General features: G+C 36.1%; 4 protein-coding genes across 4 annotated transcripts; 3 read left to right on the plus strand and 1 right to left on the minus strand.

The window, feature by feature from the left end:
* Positions 1-415: 415 nt before the first annotated feature.
* On the plus strand, positions 416-13,270 carry HELRODRAFT_102998 (hypothetical protein; the record flags this gene model as incomplete). The annotated part of the gene is made up of 37 exons (XM_009029542.1): positions 416-460; positions 691-857; positions 1,039-1,210; positions 1,562-1,648; positions 1,775-1,942; positions 2,053-2,145; positions 2,381-2,533; positions 2,790-2,889; positions 3,034-3,254; positions 3,341-3,514; positions 3,757-3,894; positions 4,053-4,208; positions 4,416-4,586; positions 4,716-5,030; positions 5,320-5,469; positions 5,581-5,823; positions 5,957-6,164; positions 6,369-6,538; positions 6,630-6,782; positions 6,875-7,146; positions 7,269-7,631; positions 7,847-7,947; positions 8,099-8,272; positions 8,519-8,679; positions 8,845-8,943; positions 9,132-9,260; positions 9,449-9,640; positions 9,823-10,059; positions 10,372-10,648; positions 10,752-10,828; positions 10,978-11,125; positions 11,262-11,338; positions 11,480-11,567; positions 11,764-12,206; positions 12,340-12,500; positions 12,624-12,705; positions 12,872-13,270. The coding sequence occupies 37 exons, from the start codon at positions 416-418 to the stop codon at positions 13,100-13,102; spliced, it is 6,396 nt and encodes a 2,131-aa protein (XP_009027790.1). The 3' UTR covers positions 13,103-13,270.
* Positions 13,271-13,363: 93 nt separating this feature from the next.
* HELRODRAFT_180211 (hypothetical protein) lies at positions 13,364-14,713 on the plus strand (the record flags this gene model as incomplete). The annotated part of the gene is made up of 5 exons (XM_009029543.1): positions 13,364-13,382; positions 13,688-13,793; positions 13,882-14,104; positions 14,196-14,319; positions 14,469-14,713. The coding sequence occupies 5 exons, from the start codon at positions 13,364-13,366 to the stop codon at positions 14,711-14,713; spliced, it is 717 nt and encodes a 238-aa protein (XP_009027791.1).
* A 251-nt stretch (positions 14,714-14,964) lies between these two features.
* HELRODRAFT_180212 (hypothetical protein) lies at positions 14,965-16,243 on the plus strand (the record flags this gene model as incomplete). Its single annotated transcript, XM_009029544.1, has 5 exons — positions 14,965-14,992; positions 15,273-15,378; positions 15,485-15,704; positions 15,808-15,931; positions 15,996-16,243. The coding sequence occupies 5 exons, from the start codon at positions 14,965-14,967 to the stop codon at positions 16,241-16,243; spliced, it is 726 nt and encodes a 241-aa protein (XP_009027792.1).
* A 1,141-nt stretch (positions 16,244-17,384) lies between these two features.
* On the minus strand, positions 17,385-18,116 carry HELRODRAFT_180213 (hypothetical protein; the record flags this gene model as incomplete). The annotated part of the gene is made up of 2 exons (XM_009029545.1): positions 17,385-17,630; positions 17,835-18,116. 2 exons carry the CDS (start codon positions 18,114-18,116, stop codon positions 17,385-17,387), a joined length of 528 nt encoding a protein of 175 aa, XP_009027793.1.
* Between the last annotated feature and the right edge of the window lie 4,299 nt (positions 18,117-22,415).

Genomic DNA, 22,415 nt, shown 5'->3' on the forward strand with positions numbered 1-22,415 from the left:
ACCAATCGACACAATATATTTATTCATGAAACTGGTGTTACGGACGTGCTTCTAGAGAAAGTTGGAAATGTTGTTGGTCGAAATTGGCTGAATGTAGCAGACAAATTAAAAATAGAACTATATACAGACACAAAAATGCTAATAAATAAATAATATTTAAAAAATTACAGTAAAAAAATTAAATTTATGTGGTTCTAAAATATTTTATGAAACCAAAAACAAAATTTAATCACCGTAAACATTGATATAATTTTACAGCTAGTTGCGTTTCTTTGCTGTTATTCATATATATATGTTGTCATTTGCGATAATTAAGGATCAATCGTTCGTCGTTCGGACTGACATCCCTGAATTTAATTCTTTCGTTGTTAAAAATTTGTGATTTAAAATCAAGAAAAGTTAAAATTTTTTTATAATGGCGGACGCCGCTGCTCGTTCATTACAATATGAATACAAAGCGGTATGTAGATTTTATTTTTGATTTTGATTTTAATATTTAATATTAAATTAATTGATTTATTTAATTAATTGATCATCTTTGGCTACTTTTTTATTAACAACATTAACTGATTTATCTAATCAGCTAATCTTATTAAATATATATAATATCTCAGAAAAATTTATGCATTCTGTATTCACCATAATCATAATGTAATAACTAATTACTAATGTGGGCTAATTATCTTCCAGAACTCCAATTTGGTGTTGCAAGCAGATCGCTCATTGATTGACAGACGCCCTAGAGATGAGGCCACCGGTGAAGTTCTGCCACTGTCGGCCAAGATGATAGAACGAAACAAAATGGGCTCTCTAGCGAAACGGACATGCCCACCTATGATTGAAGAAAAGCGTGCAAAGTTTGTTTCTGGTTTTTATATTTAGTTTTTAAAAGTGTACCTCTAACTTAGAGAACTGATTATTAAAAAATTGAATTATTAATTTCATGTTTATTTCTTTTCAATTTTATGTTTTTTGATAAAATTTTCTGTAGTTTCAGTACTTCCTTATTTATTAACTTTTTCCATTTTAAACAATCAGGAGACGCAAAAGAGATGAAGCCCAATATGAAATGGTTAGGATGAAGGGCGCCACGTTGCTGTCTGAGGGCATAGAGGATTTGGCTGGGGTCATCTACAGACCAAAGACCCAGGAAACAAGGCAGACATATGAAACCTTACTGAGTTTTATCCAGGCTGCTCTGGGAGATCAGGTACTTTTTAAATGGATTTTACATTTTGGATTATTATTTGTTTATTTTTTAGGAACTTTTTTAGAATATTCTATTAAATTCATTATTCGGATTTAATTCTGTGTAGTTTTATAATTTTGTTCATCTTCTCTTGTATCCTGTATTAATATATTTTATCTTTTATAACTTTAATTAAATGTAGATCTTTCTGCCTTCTTAAATCTATTATTTTTTTAACCCTCATTTATATTTCACTATTATCTTACATATAATTTATAACTTTATGTTCCTCTTACATTTACTTTTCCACTTTATGACAGTTACATTATAATTTGTAAACTTATGTGATTTCTATGTTAATTTTTTCCTCAGCCTCGAGATATCCTGTGTGGGGCTGCCGATGAGGTTCTCGGAGTTTTGAAGAATAACAAAGTAAAAGATAAAGATAGAAGAAGAGAGGTACATAAACACACAAAATACACATACAAATACACACAAAATACACACACACAAAATGTGCATACACACCTACACACCCACAGATATTTCATATTATAAAATAAGCTTATTTGATATTTTTTCAAGATTGAAAATCTCTTGGACAAAATGCCGGATGAAAGATTTGCGCTGCTAGTAAATTTGGGCAAGAAAATCACCGATTGGGTGTCGGACGAGAAGTCGATGGCCACCGGCGATGATAACATTGACGAAGCCTACGGTATTAATGTGCAGTTTGAGGAACAAGAGGAAGAGGTAGGAGGAGCTGTTTGTTTGTTTGTTTGCCTGTCTATATGTCTGTCTGTCTGTTTCTTGATCTTGTCATAAAGTGATCGGTGACGATTATTTATTTCAAAACTTTTTAGGACGATGATGATTTCTTCGGTGAAATAAGAGAAGATGGAGAGGACGAAGAAGAAGGTGAGGAAGCTCACATTGATGCTACACTCAGAGCTAATGTTAGTATGATTCTGTGTATAGTAACATCACATCAACATCTCAGATATCACAACAATCACATTATCATAACATTTTCTTACAAGTTCTTATCATTTCGTCACGTCACTGCAAAACCATTAGCATCATTAACTGACTACATAATGACAATACTCTTTGCGCTCGCCACTACAAAACCATCAACATCAACAACTAGATCATCATCGCATTAACTTCAGTCACGTCATTACCAAACAGCTGTCAAGTGATGGAGACGGATTAGGTAAGAAAGAAAAAGGTCTGCACCCCCACGATATTGATGCTTTCTGGCTGCAGAGGAAACTGAGCAGATTCTATACCGATCCCATGGTGGCTCAGATGAAGGCAGCTGAAGTCCTTGACATCCTCGAGGTTTGTGCTTGATACCAAATTACTTTTAGTTTGTGTTTGTGACATTTTCGGTCTGATGTTTATATGATCTCGTGTGTATGTGCGTGTGTGTGGTGTGTGTGTCTGTGTTGTTTCTTGATAACTTTAATATTTCTCAATGCGATTGTTAAATTGTTTCTTTGAGGTAAGTAATATAAATAATTATGTAAAATGTTGTAATTTTAATAATATGAGTCAATAAATTTTGTGAACTGCAAATGAAACATCCACAAAACAGAGCGCCAAAGATGACAGAGAGGCAGAGAACAAACTTGTGATTCTGCTGGGCTGTGAACAGTTTGAACTGATCGTCATCCTCAGACAATATAGGCAGATGAGTTCGTGTCCTTTTTTTACTACATTCAATGTTTTGTACTTTTGTATTACCTTCATATTTTCTTTGTTTTATTTATTTTTATAAATAAAAAAAACATGAATTTGTTTGTGATTTTAGTAACTTTATAATTGAATTTGTGTTACAGTTCTCTATTGCACGCTGCTTGCAAAGGCGCAGACAGAGTCAGACAAACTGAAGATCGTCGAATTAATGGAATCCGATCCAGAACTGAAAAAAATTTTGCGCTCTCTCCAGGAAACGGAGAAAGATGACGTCATCAGGGAAGAGAGGATGAGGAGGAAGGCTGTGAGGAAGTCGAGAGTAGACGAGGATGCTGAAATGGTGGAAGATGTCGACGAGGGAGGAGTAAGTTTTTGTTGTTTTTCAAATTTTTATTCATTTGACATCGCTACATTGTCACCTGCATCTTTGTATTCTTGCCAACATCGCAGGCACTCCCATCAATGAACGTTTTAGACCTGGAGGAGTTGATGCTATCTCACGGATCCCACTACATGGCAAACAATGGTGTCAAGTTGCACGAGGGTTCATTCAGGAAACAGAAAAAGGGTTATGAAGAGGTTCACTTGCCTGCTCTCAAACCAAAGCCATTCGAAGATGGAGAGGTCTGCTGATTAATTGATTGACTGACCGAATGACTGATTATTTGATTGGTTTGATGCTTGATTGGCTGATTGGTTTGATTGGTTGCTTGATTGATTTGGCTGGTTGGTTCAAGTGAAGTTTGGAGTTAATGGCTTGTTCCACACTTTTGAAGATGAAAGAACAAACTTTATAAATTTTTTCTATTTATCAAGTTTTTTTCTTCATCTGTTGAATCAGCTATGGTATTAATTTTACTTTACAGTCATTAGTGCCGATAGAGAAGCTGCCGAAATATGCCCAGCCTGCATTTGAAGGCTTCAAATCACTGAACAGAATTCAGAGCAGATTGTCAAAGGCTGCTTTGGAGACAGATGACAATCTCCTACTGTGTGCTCCAACTGTTAGTCTTTCATTCATTCATTTATTCATTCATTCATTCATTTATATATTCATTCGTTTATTTATTTATTCATTCATTCCTTTATATATTAATTCATTTATTTATTTTCTTGTTTGCAATCAACCAATCAACGAACAACCAACCAATCAACCAACCAGGGCGCGGGTAAAACGAACGTAGCCCTGTTAGCCATGTTACGAGAAATAGGGAAAAACATCAACAACGACGGGACGATTAACACTGAAAAGTTCAAGATCATCTACATCGCCCCCATGAAGTCGCTCGTCCAAGAGATGGTCGGCAGTTTTAGAAAGGTGGCTGGTGATGTTTTTACAACGTGATTTAAAACATTTTTTTTCCTACAGTATTTCGATTCATAATTTACTAATTTACACACATACTCACACACGCACATTAATACACACACACACACACACAAACACATTAATACGCACGCACACTGCACACACACACACCGTAAACTAATCAACTCCTTCCCTACTGAACAACCACATATACAGCGCCTCAGCAGTTACGGCATCCACGTGGACGAACTGACCGGCGACCACCAGCTGAACAAAGAACAGATAATGTCTACTCAGATAATTGTTTGCACCCCTGAGAAATGGGACATCATAACGAGGAAAGGAGGGGAAAGGACCTACACCCAACTTGTCAGACTCATCATCATTGTAAGTAGCTGTGTGGTTGGATGTTGTATTATTATTTTTCGTTGGTTAACACTTGAACCAGTATTTCAAACACCTGCCAACAAATGAACGAACTCACAATTGAACACACACACACACACACCTATACAGGATGAGATCCATCTCCTTCACGATGATCGCGGTCCAGTCATCGAAGCTCTGGTAGCTAGAACGATCAGGAACTGTGAAACGATGCAAGAAGAAGTGCGTGTCGTTGGCTTGAGTGCCACACTGCCGAACTACAAAGATGTTGCAAAGTTCTTGAGAGTGCCCGATCATGCCCTCTTCCATTTCGACAACTCGTACAGGCCTGTGCCTCTGGAGCAACAATACATTGGCATCATGGAGAAGAAGGCAGTCAAGAGGTTCCAGATCATGAATGATATTGTGTACGATCAGGTCATGCAACATGCTGGAAAAAATCAGGTTGGTTAATTTGTGGACTCTCTATGGTTTTTACTTTGTCATTTGATTGAAAAGTTAATTTGCTGATTGATTTTTGATAAATTATCTAGTTTGATTATCGTTTGATAGTTTTTAAATGCCTAATAACAAAAAGACTGATTGATATTTTCAAGTTTAGCAATTGTTCTTATCAATGCTGTCTTTAAAATAATCATGCATATATACAGTACACATACACACTATCACTATTTTATTAGTATCATCCCATCATCATCGTCATCCTATCATTCGTTGAATATTTCTTTCAAAGGTCTTGGTCTTTGTCCACTCAAGAAAGGAAACTGGCAAGACAGCACGAGCCATCAGGGACATGTGTCTGGAGAATGATTCACTTGGTCAGTTCCTCAAGGAGGGCAGTGCTTCCACTGAGGTCCTCAGAAGAGAAGCCCAGGACGTTAATGTTAGTATGCAGTGTTCGTACTGCGTGTTAGTTCACGATGTTTGCTTTGTTTTGCATGTAAGGTGCCAGATGTCACCTATTGAATATTTCACAATAAAAATTGTCTTTCAGAACCACGAACTGAAAGACCTGATGCCTTACGGATTTGCCATCCATCACGCCGGCATGACTCGAGTCGACAGGTCCTTGGTTGAAGATCTTTTTGCCGACAGACACATCCAGGTCCTCGTCTCCACATCAACCCTGGCATGGGGTGTCAACCTTCCAGCACACACCGTCATCATAAAGGGCACGCAGGTTTATAATCCTGAAAAAGGTAGATGGGTCGAACTTGGAGCCCTTGACGTCATGCAGGTTTTTGAGAAATTTTTATTGTTACCTTTCTTTTATATTTGTATTTTTTGTTTTTATTTTTGTTTCACTTTCTAATTATAACTTCATATCTTTCTAATCTAAGTCATTCAATCCACTGTTAATTTTTCCTCAGATGATGGGTAGGGCAGGTCGGCCACAGTTTGACACAAAAGGAGAGGGCATATTGATCACCAATCACACAGAACTTCAATATTATTTGTCCCTCATGAACCAGCAACTGCCCATCGAGTCACAGTTCATCTCAAAGTTACCCGATAACCTGAATGCTGAGATTGTGCTGGGCACTGTTCAGAATGCTAAGGATGCTGTTAAATGGCTAGGTTGGTTGGCTGTTGGTTGGCTGTTGGTTGGCTGTTTGATTTGTGGCTGGTTAATGAAATGTTTTGTTGGCTTTCGATTGATTGATCATATTGATTGGTTAAACAAACAAACAATACAAACAACAGCTTAAAAAAACACAACAAACAAAGAAAACAAACAAACACAACAAACAAACACAAAAAATGAAACAACAATTTTACCAGGATACACATATCTCTACATTCGAATGATTCATAGTCCGGCTCTGTACAGTGTACCAGTTGACAGTGACCTTCTATTGGAAGGCTACAGGTCAGATCTCATACACACAGCTGCCTCCCTCCTTGATAAGCACAACCTAATCAGATATGATAAGAAGGCCGGTCATTTCCAGGTTGGTCGTTGTTTGTGGTGACGTTGTTGTTGTGGTTGTCGACGTCGTTGTTGTTGAAAATTATATTGAAATATATATTTTCAATATATAGGTCACAGAATTAGGTCGCATAGCCAGCTACTACTACATCTCCCATGAGACGATTGCAACGTACAACCAGCAGTTGAAGCCGATGTTGAGTGAGATTGAGCTGTTCAGAGTGTTCTCCCTGTCGGCTGAGTTCAAGCACATAACTGTCAGAGATGTTAGTTTTTATTACCTGGTTTTATTTTTACTTCATACTTTTTATACTTTTATTTGTTATTTCGTTGACAACTTTTTAAAATTTAATAACAGGAAGAGAAATTGGAGCTTTCAAAATTATTAGAACGTGTGCCGATACCCATCAAAGAAAGCATCGAAGAACCAAGTGCAAAGGTCAACGTGCTCCTCCAGGCCTACATCTCCCAACTCAAACTCGACGGATTCGCTCTTGTTTCTGACATGGTCTTTGTCACCCAATCAGCGTCGAGGTTGATGAGGGCCATTTATGAAATCGTTCTACACAGAGAATGGGCCCAACTGGCTGATAAGGCGTTGGCTCTTTGCAAGATGATTGACAGGAGAATGTTGGTGTTGTTTGTTTGCAGTTTAACATTAATTTTTATGACCAAGAAAAAAAATTTTTTCATTGATAAAAAAGCTAAAATTATTTAGATGATAGAAAAGCAGTAATATTTCTTCTCAACAGGTGGCAATCAATGAGTCCTCTGAGACAGTTCAAGAAAATGCCCGAAGATGTGATTAAGAAAATAGAAAAGAAGAACTTCCCATGGGAAAGATTCTACGATTTGAACCCGCACGAGATAGGGGAACTAATTAGGATGCCTAAAATAGGTAAAACCGTCCACAAGTACATCCTGCAGCTGCCCAAGTTGGACCTGTCAGTTCACGTGCAACCAATCACGAGGTCCATGTTGAGAGTGGAGCTGACCATCACTCCGGACTTCAAGTGGGATGATAAGGTGCATGGTCAGTCGGAAGCCTTCTGGATCATTGTTGAGGATGTTGATGGCGAAGTTATCCTTCATCACGAGTACTTCCTCTTGAAAGCGTTTGTATTCTTTCCCATTGTTACTGCCCTTATCTTTTATTACGCTTCGTTTTAGTTTCATTTGTCATTTAACTTCATGTTGTTGGATTTAATTGCTTCAAGCAAACTGATTTGATTCTATTTTTTATTGATTTCAAAATATGTCATTTTATTATGTTGTGTTAATCGATAACTTTTTGCATAACTTTAATCAAATCCTTTTCTACTTTTTGCAGTAAGTTCTGTACTGATGAACACCTGATAAAGTTCTTTGTTCCAGTTTTTGAACCTCTTCCGCCACAATACTTCATCAAAGTTGTATCCGACAGATGGATCGGTTGGTTCATTTTGCTGCTTTGTTTGTCAGTTGTTACATGTCGTCGTTACTGTTTGCGTTGTAATTTTTACTTTGGATATATTACATACTGCTGGCGTAATCACGCACTTACATGCACGCACACACTCATACACACGCACACATTTTGCAGGTAGTGAAACGAAGCTTCCAGTATCCTTTCATCATCTCATCCTACCCGAGAAGTACCCGCCACCAACTGAACTCCTTGACCTTCAACCTTTGCCCGTCTCTGCTCTAAGAAATCAAAGCTTTGAGGCGCTCTACCAGGACCAGTTCAAGTCTTTTAACCCCATCCAAACTCAAGGTAGGTGGTTGATAATTTGGAATTAGGAAGATATTAATGATAATTTGAAATTAAGAAATCATGTTGCTATAATCTATTCGTGTTGGTAAATTGTTTAGCTGAGTCCCACAACAAATTCAAACAGTTAAAATTCACGCTACACATATTTACACTTCTACCTAATAGTTATACACTTCTGTGCATACATATAAATGTGCTCACTCATGTAGCATAGTAATACGTATATGAATGTACACTTTTTTGCAGTTTTCAACGCCCTGTACAACAGTAATGACAACGTGTTTGTCGGGGCTCCAACAGGAAGTGGAAAGACGATCTGCATCGAGTTTGCCATCTTGAGGATGTTCACACAGGATCCAAACAACAAATGCGTCTATGTTACTCCCATTGAAGCTCTTGCTCAGTTGGTCAGTTGGTTTGCTTGCTGGTCACGTAATGTTGCAATTGTGAGGATTGTGGTAATGAATGTGATGATGTCGGTGGTGAATATGTTGATAATGACTGCGGCTATAGAGGTGTGATGTTAATGCATGTTGCAAGCACCTTTCAACGTTCGTACATTTTGTGCCCAGGTCTATCAGGGATGGTTGCAGAAGTTTGGCAAGCAGCTGGGCAAGAAGGTCGTCCTCCTGACTGGGGAGATGGCTACTGATTCGAAACTCTTTGCCAAGGTAGGTGCAGGTCAAACATCATCATCATCATCATTATTATTATTGTTGTTATTTTTATTATCACAATCTCAATCGCTACCACTGCCAAAACAAATGCCTTCTAATGTTTCATTATCATTTTTGTTTATAACAAATTTCAAAACAATTTAATTTCAATTCTGCCTAACTTACGTTGCGCTAACCTCCAGGGACACATCGTGATCGGCACTCCGGAGAGGTGGGACGTGCTATCGAGGAGGTGGAAACAGAAGACTGCCATCAAAAACATCAGCCTCTTCGCCGTCGATGAATTACATCTTGTCGGTGGAAATGATGGGGTGAGTTACGATGATGATGATGATGATGGTGGTGGTGATTGTGGTAGGAATGGGGATGATAGTGATGATGACGGTAGGAATGGTGATGATGATGATATAGTTGTTTTTCACGGCTACAATGATGACGGAATTAAATTTTAAAACTTGCCGGATTTTTATTTCAAAATATTCCCAATGATTTTGTACAGCCGGCATTTGAGGTTGCAGTCTCTAGAATGAGGTTCATCTCGACGCAGATTGAAAACTCCATCCGCATCGTCGCCATGAGTTCCTCTCTCTCCAACGCCAAAGATGTCGGCCAGTGGCTGGGCTGCACGTCAACATCCTTCTTCAACTTCCACCCCAATGTCAGACCCGTGCCATTGGAGTTGCATATTCAGGTCTGTTTCTTCTGTTGTGGTTGTTGTTTCTGCTGCTGCTGCTGCTGCTGCTGCTGTTGTTTGCAATGCATGTTGGTGAAAACGGTCCGTCGATAACAATCATATTTCCATCATTGTCATATCTATAAAACACAAAATCACTAACTGAATATTTTCTTTTTATTTTCCTTCATATCATGCAGGGCTTCAACATCACTCACAATGCATCGAGGATCATGGCCATGACGAAACCTGTCTACCACACGATCCTCAGGCACTCTCCCAAGAAGCCAGTCATCATCTTTGTGCCGTCCAGAAAGCAGACACGCATCACTGCCTACGATCTTCTGACTCTCTGTGCAGCGGATCTGCATGAGAACAGGTTCGTTCACGTCAAGCAAGAAGACCTAGTGCCCTATGTCGAGAAGTTTCAAGATAAGGTTTGTGTGGTGTATGTATGTGTGTGTTTGTATATGAATGAGTGTTTGTTTGTGTGCGCGCATTGCTTTTGGATTTGTGAGTAGGAAGCAATCAGGTGATGTGAACACAAGTATTTGTTATTCAAATGTTTTTAAAATCCTAAATAATTCATCTTTGTATTCTTGATAAATTTTATGTCAAGAGACAATCTGAAATTGGTACATCATTTAGAAAATAATAACACACAAATAATAATTCACTATGGAAATAACCACCAGCAATTCAATCATTTGATTATAATTTCCCATCAACCCTTCAACCCTGTTAAACAGATGGTAAAAGATTCAGTCTTGAAGGGCATAGGTTATCTACACGAGGGCCTAGTAGAACTTGACCGAAGACTTGTGGAGCAGTTGTTCGAAGCAGGGGCCATCCAGGTCATCATCGTGTCAAGGTCATTGGCATGGAGTCTCAGCGTGTCTGCCTATCTTGTGATCGTCATGGACACCCAGTGCTACAATGGAAAGATACACGCTTATGAAGATTACCCCGTGACTGAAATCTTGCAGATGATTGGTCGGGCTAATAGGCCCCTTCTTGATGACGATGGTTTGTTTTATTAATATTATTATTATCAATATTATTATTATTATTGTTATTATCAGTTTTTGTTATTGTTATTGATTACTTTTTTTTATTTATAATTCACCAGGCAAGGCGGCCATTTTGTGCCAGTCTTCAAAGAAAGATTTCTTCAAGAAGTTCCTCTACGAACCACTGCCAATTGAAGTATGAGTTTTGTTATTTGACTGTGTTATTGATCGATTGATTAATTGATTGATTGATTGGCTGGTTGATTGAATGGTTGATTGATTGAGTCAGTTAACAAATTAATATATAAATTATTGAATAATTGATTGATTGGCACATCCCTACAGTCGCACTTGGACCACTGCTTGCACGATCACTTCAATGCAGAGGTAGTGACGAAGGCCATAGAGAACAAACAAGATGCAGTCGATTTTCTGACCTGGACCTTCCTCTACAGGAGAATGACCCAGAATCCTAACTATTATAATCTTCAGGGTTTGTAGTTTTTTTTATTTTTGATTTTGTGTTTTTGATTTTTGTAAATTTAGTTCCTGGCTTATAATAGCGAAATATTTGCTATTTGATAGCTAACTATGATGAATATTGGACTAAATTGATTCATTACTTGCAGGCGTTACACATAGACATTTGTCGGATCACATGTCTGAGCTAGTTGAGAACACACTCAGTGATCTGGAACATTCTAAGGTATGTGTGTATCTGTGTGTGTGTATCTGTGTGTGTGTGTGTGTGTGTGTGTGTGTGTTTGTTTGTGTGTATGCACACTTCATTTGATATCAATTTTTCAATCAATTATTTAATTAATTAATCAACTGACCAACCAATCAGTGCATCAGCATAGAAAACGAAATGGACATAGGACCACTGAACTTGGGCATGATAGCCAGCTACTACTACATCAACTACGTTACTATCGGTTCGTCCTTCCTTGCATTCGTTATCTGTAACAATTTATGTATTGTTTTGTTCTAGCATGTGGGCGAAGTTTGATCTAACCATCATCATCATTTTTAAATATCACCACCACTAACCGTTGCACATTAGAATCATTATATCACAGAGCATATACAATGGTGTAACTTACTCATATAATCACATCATCGCCAATACAGAACTGTTCAGCATGTCGTTGAACAGCAAGACGAAGATCCGAGGCCTCATTGAGATCATCGCCAATGCATCAGAGTACGACAGCATCCCAATCCGTCATCACGAAGATTCCATCCTGAAACAGCTGGCCGCCAAACTTCCCAACAAGTTGCAGTCTCCCAAATTCAACGACCCCCACGTTAAAACTAATCTGCTCCTACAAGCTCATCTGTCCAGGATGCAACTCGCTCCGGAGCTCATGACGGATACGGAGGAGATACTCGGGAAGGCCTACAGGTTGATACAGGCGTGCGTTAACGTTCTCAGTAGCAACGGCTGGCTGGCTCCTGCACTGGCCGCTATGGAGCTGTCCCAGATGGTCACTCAGGCTATGTGGAAAAAGGATTCCTACTTGAAACAGCTGCCACATTTCAATTCCGATGTCATCAAGAGGTTCAATGATAAGGTTCGTTTGCTAAGTTCTATTTCTTTTTTCTATCCAAATCATTGTATTTTTTATTTCCATGTTTATTCCAATTTATTCCTGTTCTTCAGAAATGATTTTTTTTATTTACGCCTTATAATTTCATACTTTCCAGAAAATAGACTCCATATTCGACATCATAGAGATGGAGGAGGAGGAGAGGAATGAACTCTTGCAGATGAGTGAGCTGGAGAAGGCAGACGTGGCTCGCTTCTGCAACAGATATCCCAACATTGAACTGACCTACGATATCATTGACAAGGAAAACATCGCTAGGTTATTTAATTTTTTCACTAGATATTCTTTACGGAGATAATTAAAAATCGTTTAGTGTAATATTTGTTTAACAAGATGTATCTAGATGTATCTATCAAAAAATTTTGAAATTTTTTTAAAAAGTGGATCAACGGTGAAAGTGGAGGTGACCCTTGAAAGAGAAGACGAATTTGCCGGCTCCATTATGGCGCCATTCTTTCCACAGGTTAATTAACTTTTTAATTAAATTTTTAATAAATTAAAAATCTTTTATTATCTGAAAAAGATTTTTATGTTAATTTTATTGAAGAGTATTCATTGTACGTAATTATCTTCCAATTTTTGAAAATCCTGCTACCTTGAAAGTTATTTTTAAAATAAATAATTACCAGAAACGTGAGGAGGGATGGTGGCTGGTCGTCGGCGACCCCAAATCAGAAAACCTGGTGGCCCTCAAGTGGTTCTCCCTGCAACAGAAAGTCAACAAGGATTTGGACTTTGTGGCACCGCATCCAGGCAAACACACCTACACACTCTACTTCATGAGTGATGCCTACATGGGATGTGACCAAGAGTACAAGTTCACGATCGACGTTAAAGACGAGAGAATGGACAGCGATTAATTAATCAATTAATTAACTAATTAATTAATATTGTTAAACAATTATTTTACGGAGTACTGTACTTTTAATGTATGATCGGAATTTTAATTTTTCATGAACTATTCTAGTTTTCATTAAATAAAAATCGCTATTCTGTTTATTTCGGCGTCTTATGAGTTTGGTGTTAAATGTGCGTAATGAATATAAAACAACATAAACACAATAAATTTGCTTATTTAATTTTTAACGAGTTGAGTTTCGGATGTCAATCAGCGTTTGCAAATGGAGAATTTGTCAACATGTTTGAGGAGATACAAGATTTTTTATTGGTAAAAGTGCTTTTAAGATGACGGTTCGTTGAAATGTGTGCCGTGCGTTGCTATAGAATATAAATAACTAAGCTCTAGTAGTCTAGTCGGTCATTCATACTATAAAAAATAAATTAATTTATAATGAAGGATCGAGTGGCGAGGGTTGACGACAAACGAGCATTAGATTCGGGCATGTTGAAATTTTTTATTTCAATTTAACTGCAAATTATTAATTTTGTTTAGCTCTTCATGTTCAACTAACGTAGAATCAAACCACCATGAAACCACCTTTTAGCTGATGAGTACCCGAAACATGATCCCGATCTGATGAGGTTGTACAGTATGCGCTTCTGCCCGTACGCCGAAAGAATTAGACTCATGCTGCAGTTTACAAAAATCAAGTTTATCTTCAACCATTATTTTTACTAAAAACTTTCTCTAACTTGTCTAAACTTAACATAAAATAGTTATATTTCTAACCCGAATCAGATACGAAATAATCAACATAAACATATTCGACAAGCCGAAGTGGTTTATAGCAAACGTCAATCCAGATGGAACCATTCCAGTCCTCCAATACAAAAATGCTATATTGACGCAGTCTTCCATATGTAATGAATATTTGAACGAGGAATTCGGAGAAAATAAATTTCTATCCAAGAAACCCTTATCGAGAGCCCAGCAAAGAGCTCTTATCGCGTCCTTCGATAAAGTAACTAATTTCCTCCAATTGAAGAAATAATTATCTTTCCTCGTCTCATTATCTCTACAGAAACATTACACTAATAATATTTAATTTTAAGGTATCCACTCCATTCTCTGAAATCAATAAAACAAGTGACCGATCCGTACATAAAGCAAACTTACCGAAGCTACTCGATGGTCTCGGTTTCTATGAAAAAGAATTAAAAGGACCCTTTTTCGGAAGTAAATTGATCGATTTAACGTTTGTAAAACTTCGCGAGAATGCGGCAGATTTTGTTGCAATTACATTTTTAATTGTCGTGACTTTTTGATGAAATGTTTAATCGTTTAAATACATGATAACTGAAAAGAAACGATAAATTTGTTGACAGATCAGAAGTATCCGAGTCTGATTGACATAGCGATCTGGCCGTGGTTCGAAAGGTTTCCAGCTATCAGCAAGTTGAATCACCTGGATATAATGTCTGAAAGAGAATTCCCTAAGCTCTCCTGCTGGGTTAAAAACATGAAAAAGCTTAAAAGTGTTCAAAGAGTCTCCTTGCCTGTTGATTATCACGTCAAATTTTACGAGAAAAAACAAATCGGGTTCACGGATATAGTTGACATTGGATTATAATGAAAGATCATTTTAAACATTTACATTTTTATTTCTTTTTAGTTAAAATATTTAAATAAATATTATTTTTGAAAACAAATGCTGCGCTTTGTTATTATCGAACAATAAAGAGAGAACCTGCCAGCACTAGCATAAGAGATGAGATAAATAATTCATAAACAAACGTACAGTGCAAGTATCAAGGTACGCATGCCAGTCGGTTGTTGTTTTGTGCAGCGTTAGTTAATCGTTAATATCATCATCTATCGACGATGACAACCGCTAAAGCCTACAGAAAAGGTTGGTTTAATTGGCAATCAACATTTTTAATAGGGTTTTAATTGTTAAATCTTACTTTCTCGTGAAATTTGTCGCACCATACCGGGTTGTACGGTTTACATTACGATCTAATTTTCTGGATGTTATAATGTATTAACCGTTATGCCTTACATTACATAGTAAGTATATCGAAAATACTGATTAATCTTAACTAACGCTAAATGTGTAGAGTAATATTTCTTACAAAAAAATTATTCATTGAAAATTTTGAAAGACTTGAAATAACGTTTTCTTTGCACAGGTTCTGTATTTCCGCCTTTGGAAAAGGGCAAGCTTCGTCTTTACAGCATGCGCTTTTGTCCGTACGCTGAACGAACCAGAATGATCCTGCAATTTTTGAACGTGCCGTAAGTTTCAATAGGGTCACTAGTAATCTAGACATGAGACATCATTCAAATTTACTTGAATGTTTTACTTCTTCTATGTAACAACGTTTGTTTTAACATTGTACAGTCACGAAATTGTCAACATTAATCTCCGAGATAAACCTGATTGGTTCGTTGAAAGGAATCCTTTGGGACTGGTGCCCGTTCTTGAGATTGATGATAAAGTGATTTTCGAGTCTCCTATATGTGCAGAGTACATTGATGAAGTTTATGGTGACAACAAGTTGCTCACTAAAGACCCTTACAAGAGAGCCCAGCAGAAAATGTTGCTGGAAAGATTTTCTAAAGTAGTTTGAGTTTTTAGTTTGAGGCCTTTTAAAAAATTGTTTATTTAATTATTTATCTCAATTTGTAATCTTATTGAATTATATTTTCTGTTTATTAATTTAGTTGCCTGTAGGCTTTTATGCTGGTTTTAGGAGCAAGGACCCTGAGGAGTTGAAAAAAGGCTCTGCTGAAGTTAATAAGGTCCTGCAAATTTTTGAAGATCAACTCACCACGAAATACTTTGGAGGTTAGTTTTATTAACATATGGTATTGCTAAGCTTTTCATATTGTTATCGTTTTTAAAACTAAAGGAGATCACCCAAATCTGGTTGACTTGCACATATGGCCATGGTTTGAGAGATTCGAGTTGGTTAAGCAGGTGTCTGGACATGAGTTCATGAAGGAAGGGGTCTACCCTAAGTTGGACCACTGGATGAAAACCATGTATGAGTTGCCAGCTGTTAAGGCCTGTCTAACTCCGACGAAGGATAATGTGGAGTTCATCAAACAATACGCTAACCCTGATGTTGCCATACCTGATTATGATATTGGTCTTTGAGAGAATTTGATTTATTGAATTATATCCGCACCTGGCTGTCATGACCTTGCCATCATCACGTCCTTTAAGAGGGTCATCAAAAATTTGTTTAATTTTTTCTCTTTTCAGTTTCTGTAGTTGAGTCAAATTTGTGTTTTGAAATTTGTACTCTTATAATTTTGGCTTTGAATGATGATAAAAATTAAATTGTGGCGACCAGAGCAATCATGCTTCTATTCAACGAAATTACATCTCATGTTTATTGAACTACGATTTATTGCCGTATCTTAAATTTTATTTTTAGTTTGCGCGGAATAAAGCTTGCATTAACATTTGTTATTTCAATCAACAACTAAAAGTCAGTTTCATGTTTCATCCAATAATTCTTGGTCGAAATGAAATTTGCTGACAATTTGAGTTTACAAAATTTAGGCACATAACTTCAACGTCATATGAACAAAAAGCGAAGAACGAATTCATCATCAATTAATATAATTCAACATTAATTAGGTTCATTTTCAAAACGATATTATATTAAAACTCAGAAATGTCACTTTATAACGTATGTTTATGTAAAGTAAATATTTTCCACTTTATAATGGCGATGCATATAAGAAGTAATAAAACAGATAAATGAAAAATTAATCTCGTAAGCAGACGTTAGTTTTATGTAGAACTGATGTTCGACGATGTTATTAGACTGGAATGATATTGGTGTTGCATAGAAGTGTTATACATCCTTAGGTTTGTCTGCAACAATAAGCTTTTATAAATCGGTAAAAAACTTACTAAACGTGTAGCTTGCTCAAGTATTGTATTGTTAGGCTCACATTAAGAGGCTTTATATAAAAAAATACGTCTGTAAGCTGTTATGAATAATTTAAATGCTTTCACATGTTTATAGCTAAGCTTAATTAAACGCAAGGATGGTTCAAGTAAAATAATCAAAGTAAAATAAAAAAATTATTTCTGGAGATTAAATAAATTTTAACAAAGTGACGGTTCATCAGGATAATTAAAAATAATTAACGACCGCCAACAAATTAGATGAACTTCCGACTAATTATTCCTTGAACAACTTAAAATTGATAACTGGATCGTTGGTTAACAAGAGCAAAAGAAAAACAAATGCAAATAAAATAAAATAGAAATTAATTACAAATCAAAAGCAGGCATTCAAATCATCCGTCTCGACGTAACAAACGTACGGTTCCTCTAACTCCGCCAGCAAAATTTCAATCTGTAGCACTCCACTCTCCGTCAAATCGTACCTGATTGATTCAACCTGGATGCTTTCCGGAATGCGAAATTCTTTTTTTAGCTCCCTGCGAGTCACTTGAGCCCCTTCCAGACCTATCTCGGCTTCGTACCACGCCCTTACCACCAATGAGTGACCTTCGCTGCTGACCTGTCAGAAGATGAGATGAGATGAGGAGAGTTGAAAGTGCATTACTTCTATCTATAAGTTTAACTGTAACGAACGAATAATAACCCTTCAAAAGAAGTTGAAACTTCACGAAGGCTATTTAGCAATCCATAATGTTTAAATACATTTGAAATGCTCTTCAATAAACATCAAAAGATGAATTAAAACTGAAAAGAGAGTACCCACCTTGACGTCATCAATGGTGAAGTCAGGTCCGATCGGAATCTCCAACCGGATGTACCTCCTGTTGTCGTCATCGGTAACTATGGGGATGAGAGCAGGGTTGGGCGGCACCGGTGATTGAACGGTTTTTGGGAGATGGAACGGCATTGAGACGGTCAGGATTCCATCTTCCGACATGACGCAGTCGACATTTGTAGTGTCAGCTGTTTCCGGTAGATCTATCTGCCTCCTCATTGTCTTGCGGTACACTGCGTTATCCTGGTCATCCAGGCATTGAGCTGTCATTTCCAGGCGGTTATCCACAATCTTTGAAAATTAGAATTATTAAACTCATTTGTAATATTATTAAAATAATTTGGGATAATTTCAACTCATTTCGTCATTTAATACTTTTTTTAATTCATTTCATAAGTGATTTGGTTGCGGTAAACTATTTAAGTAAAAAATTTTGGACGGAGATTTCATAACTTTGAAACTTTGAACGGTACATCAACAAAAATGAGTGATACCATTATAATTGGTATCAGACATGTACAACGTACAAATGCATACAAGAATAACTTTATAATAATAAGTTTAATATTATTAATTATAATAATACTCCATGATAATTTCACTCAAACGCTCTATTACGAATAAAATAATAATCACTCTTATAAGATAAAGGCACAACAAAGCCGTAAATCATCTCATCTTTCATGATCAAATTATTCTTAGAACGAAAAAAGCTAGCTGAGAGAAAGAAGCCCGATTCTATTTTTTAATTTTTGCAGACATTATTTACAATTATTTCTTTTACGCTATTGAAACTTGCAAATCACAAAAAAAAAAAGATGAATTGGAACAACCCTTCATTAACCATTCACAATTTTGTTTGTAAAATTTTCCAGTACTTGCTCAAACACCCTGGCACATAAAAAAAAACTCACACATATGTACACCCCCCCCCCCCACACACACACACAAACGCGCACACATACATACGCACGCACACAAAAAAATATCTAGCGTTGAATATAAATAGAAACAGAATACAGAACATGGCATAATATAGCATGTGTTCATCTGAATGTATCACCTAACATTGTTAAACATACATTTATAAACAAACATGTTTAATCCATATCACCATCATCAGTTTTATCATCGTCATCTTCAGTGACGTCATCGTTATCACACGCAGTATACCGGGGCGTTATGAACCACGACTAAGGTGATAAGAATGATGATGATTGTGATGATATATATATATATATATATATATATATATATATATATATGATAACGATTCTGATAATGATAAACTTTTGATGATAATTACTACGATGACGATAAATTTAAAATGAAAATAAAGCAAGCAAATTAAAATCATACACCTCTCGCTCTAGGTAGCGTCAAAGTTTATTGAAAGAAAAAATTTCTTTCTCGTTGCCTAAAAATTCTTTTTACGAAAACTTTCTACTTACCGGTTTTATTTATCTCCCTCATCATCTTCCTCCTCCTCATCATGTTTATTATTATCATCGTCGTCGTCGTCATAACTATCACAATGACCAATTTGCTGAACGTCGGTTTGTTTTATTTTATTCACCAGGTTTATTCAATAAATAGAATAAATTACGTTCCGCATTAAATGTTTTAAAAGTTTTTTTGTTTAATATTACAAGTTATCACAATTTTAACAATATACAATTAAAATGTTATTAGTATTCAGAATAATTAAAAACACCTCAAAGTGTAGATTACTGATGTTATAAAAAGGGGGGGGATAAGTGTTACGCGTAGACGGATACCCCTATTGAAATGTTTTAAAGTTTGAAGCCGTTGTGAAGGCAAGCTCCACTAGAAAATATTCCAATTAGTTATTACCCATCAAAAGTTAAAGGCCAGTTTAAATTTATTTAAAATTGAATAAAAATCATTTGTGTAGTATATTATTATTATATTAGGATATTATATTAGGATATTATATCAGGATATCATATAAAGATATTATATTGAATTATATATATCCAGGATAAAAATTGATTTTTTAATATTAAAATCATCACGTCACCATTGTCATAAGCATTTTTATCACCGTCATCATCACGGTTGTTATTATTTTTATTGATGTTGTTATTATTACAAACAACGTCATCATCAGCAGCACCATCAGCAGCACTAAAACAAACATTATCGAAGGTTATAATACGGATAAACAAACAAACAAACTCTACGATACTTTTCCGTGATATTGAGAGAGAGAGAGAGAGAGAGAGAGAGAGAGAGAGAGAGAGAGAGAGATGATAATGATGAGGATGATAAAACTGATGACGGTGATGATGATAACGATGATGATGAAACTGATGATGATGAAGATAATGATAACGATGGTGATGATGAAGATAATGATAACGATGGTGATGACGATAGCGACAAAAAGATGAAGACGACGATGAAACATAATGATAATAACGAAAACGATGATGACGATGCAATATAATAATTACCTGTATTCATGCTTCGCTGCTGAAATCGCCAACGTTGAATTATTATTATTGTTGTTATTATTGTTATCATTATTATCAACATTAGTAGTAGTAGCAGCAGCAGAAGAGGTAGTAGTAGTAGCAGCAGCAGCAGCAGTAGTAGCAGCAGCAACAGCAGTAGTAGTAGTAGCAACAGCAGTAGTAGTAGTAGTACAGCATTGATTGCTATTTACATTGCAATCGTTGTTACAAGTTTTGTGGCAGTCGTAAGATGAATAATTATTTAGACTATAATAATGAACCATAATGAAACTAATTAAAAGAACACCACTATCATCGTCATCATCATCACTATTATTAATAATATGATAATAATACTATCATCATCGTCGTCGTCGTCATCATTACCATCAGTTTCGTTGAGTTATGTGTCTGAACGAGAGTTGCATAACGTAACGTAATGTTTGTTTATTATTATTATTACTTTTACTACAACTACTACTACCGCTACTAGCTACTACTACTACCACCACCACTACTTCTATTACTATAATTTTTAGTTATTGTTATTATTATCAGGGATTATGATGTTATTGTTGTTATTATTATTATTGCTCACAATGACGTCATTATCAGTGTTATTTTGTAGTTTTTTTTATTGTCTGCGTTCTTGTTCATCCTATCAGTCGCAAAGACAAACCGATGACAACAATGATTAGGTTCACAGATGATGACGAAAAAGATGATGATGATGACGAAGAAGAAGATGATGATGACGTAGATGATGGTATTAATAGCAATGTTTGTGTAAAAAAAATACACGAAATATAACAAACACTATACTGATTATGAATTGCTATATTTATTGCAAACCTCCACTCAGATCATCATCATTAAAACCATCATTATCATCATTAGCAAAACCATTGAATCGTCATCATCATCGTCATCATAATATCCCGAATCACCTTCGTCATCATCATCAACGAAACCATCACCCTTGACATCATCATCATCACTATCATCATCGTATCACCACAATTTCCACAAGTATTTAACTATATTTACGCGTTTGTAAATAGGCGCGAAATTATCGAACGAGAAATGCTGCCGATAAACTTCGGACCGAAATGTCGTCTGCACTGGCTTACCTTGCTACCTACCATCTATTTCAATGTCTATTTTTTAAAATTTTGGCCCTATTTCTAGCAAATTTTACCCCTTTTTTATAACAAACTTGATTCTTGATTCAGAAAATTCGGCCTTAAACATTTTATGCGTGAATTATATTCTCGGATACTACTATAAGAAAAACCAAAATTATGAAATACCCTGAGATTCAAGGCAAACAAGAATGTAATATAAGCTTATTAAGCCTTACGTGTCTGTGTTTGTGTATCCTACTTTTTCACCTATGTTATATGATATCCACTCATTTTTTCTTATTTTTTGTTTATTCATTCGCTTGTTAATCCATTCATCTATCCATCTATCATTCATTCATTCCTCCATCATTCGTTCGTTCACTCATTCATATATTTTTTTCTTTCTTTAACAGGCACAAAATTTATTTAAATACCAAAACATGCACCGTAAAACGTTTGAATGATTGCTATCGACGTCACACAAATACCCCATTATTATTATTATTACTATTATCATTAGAAGTAGTAGTTATTATAATAGCAGCAGCAGCAGCAGCAGCAGCAGCAGCAGCAGCAGTAGTAATAGATCACAAGATGAAGATGATGAAAATGACGATGGGGCTGGTAGAATAATAATCACATTAATAATGATTTAATTAGCATAAGAGCGGATACGGAATAAGTTGGTTACCATGGCTACAAATATGGCCAAGTCATCATATGCCTCTCCACACACACGCACGCACGCACGCACGCACACACACACTTTTCATACACACAAATATATGTAGAGAAAAACTTATTAACGTACAAAAATAAAATACACACATAAACGCACTTTCATACGCACACACAAACATACACATATAAACATTTAGTACATTCATACATACGTACAAAAACACATACGTACATGCAGACACAAATACGTATACACACGCGTACACACGCACATTTATAGACACATG

The sequence above is a fragment of the Helobdella robusta genome (genome assembly GCF_000326865.2).
Source record: "Helobdella robusta unplaced genomic scaffold HELROscaffold_60, whole genome shotgun sequence".
In the NCBI taxonomy this organism is placed as follows: domain Eukaryota; kingdom Metazoa; phylum Annelida; class Clitellata; order Rhynchobdellida; family Glossiphoniidae; genus Helobdella; species Helobdella robusta.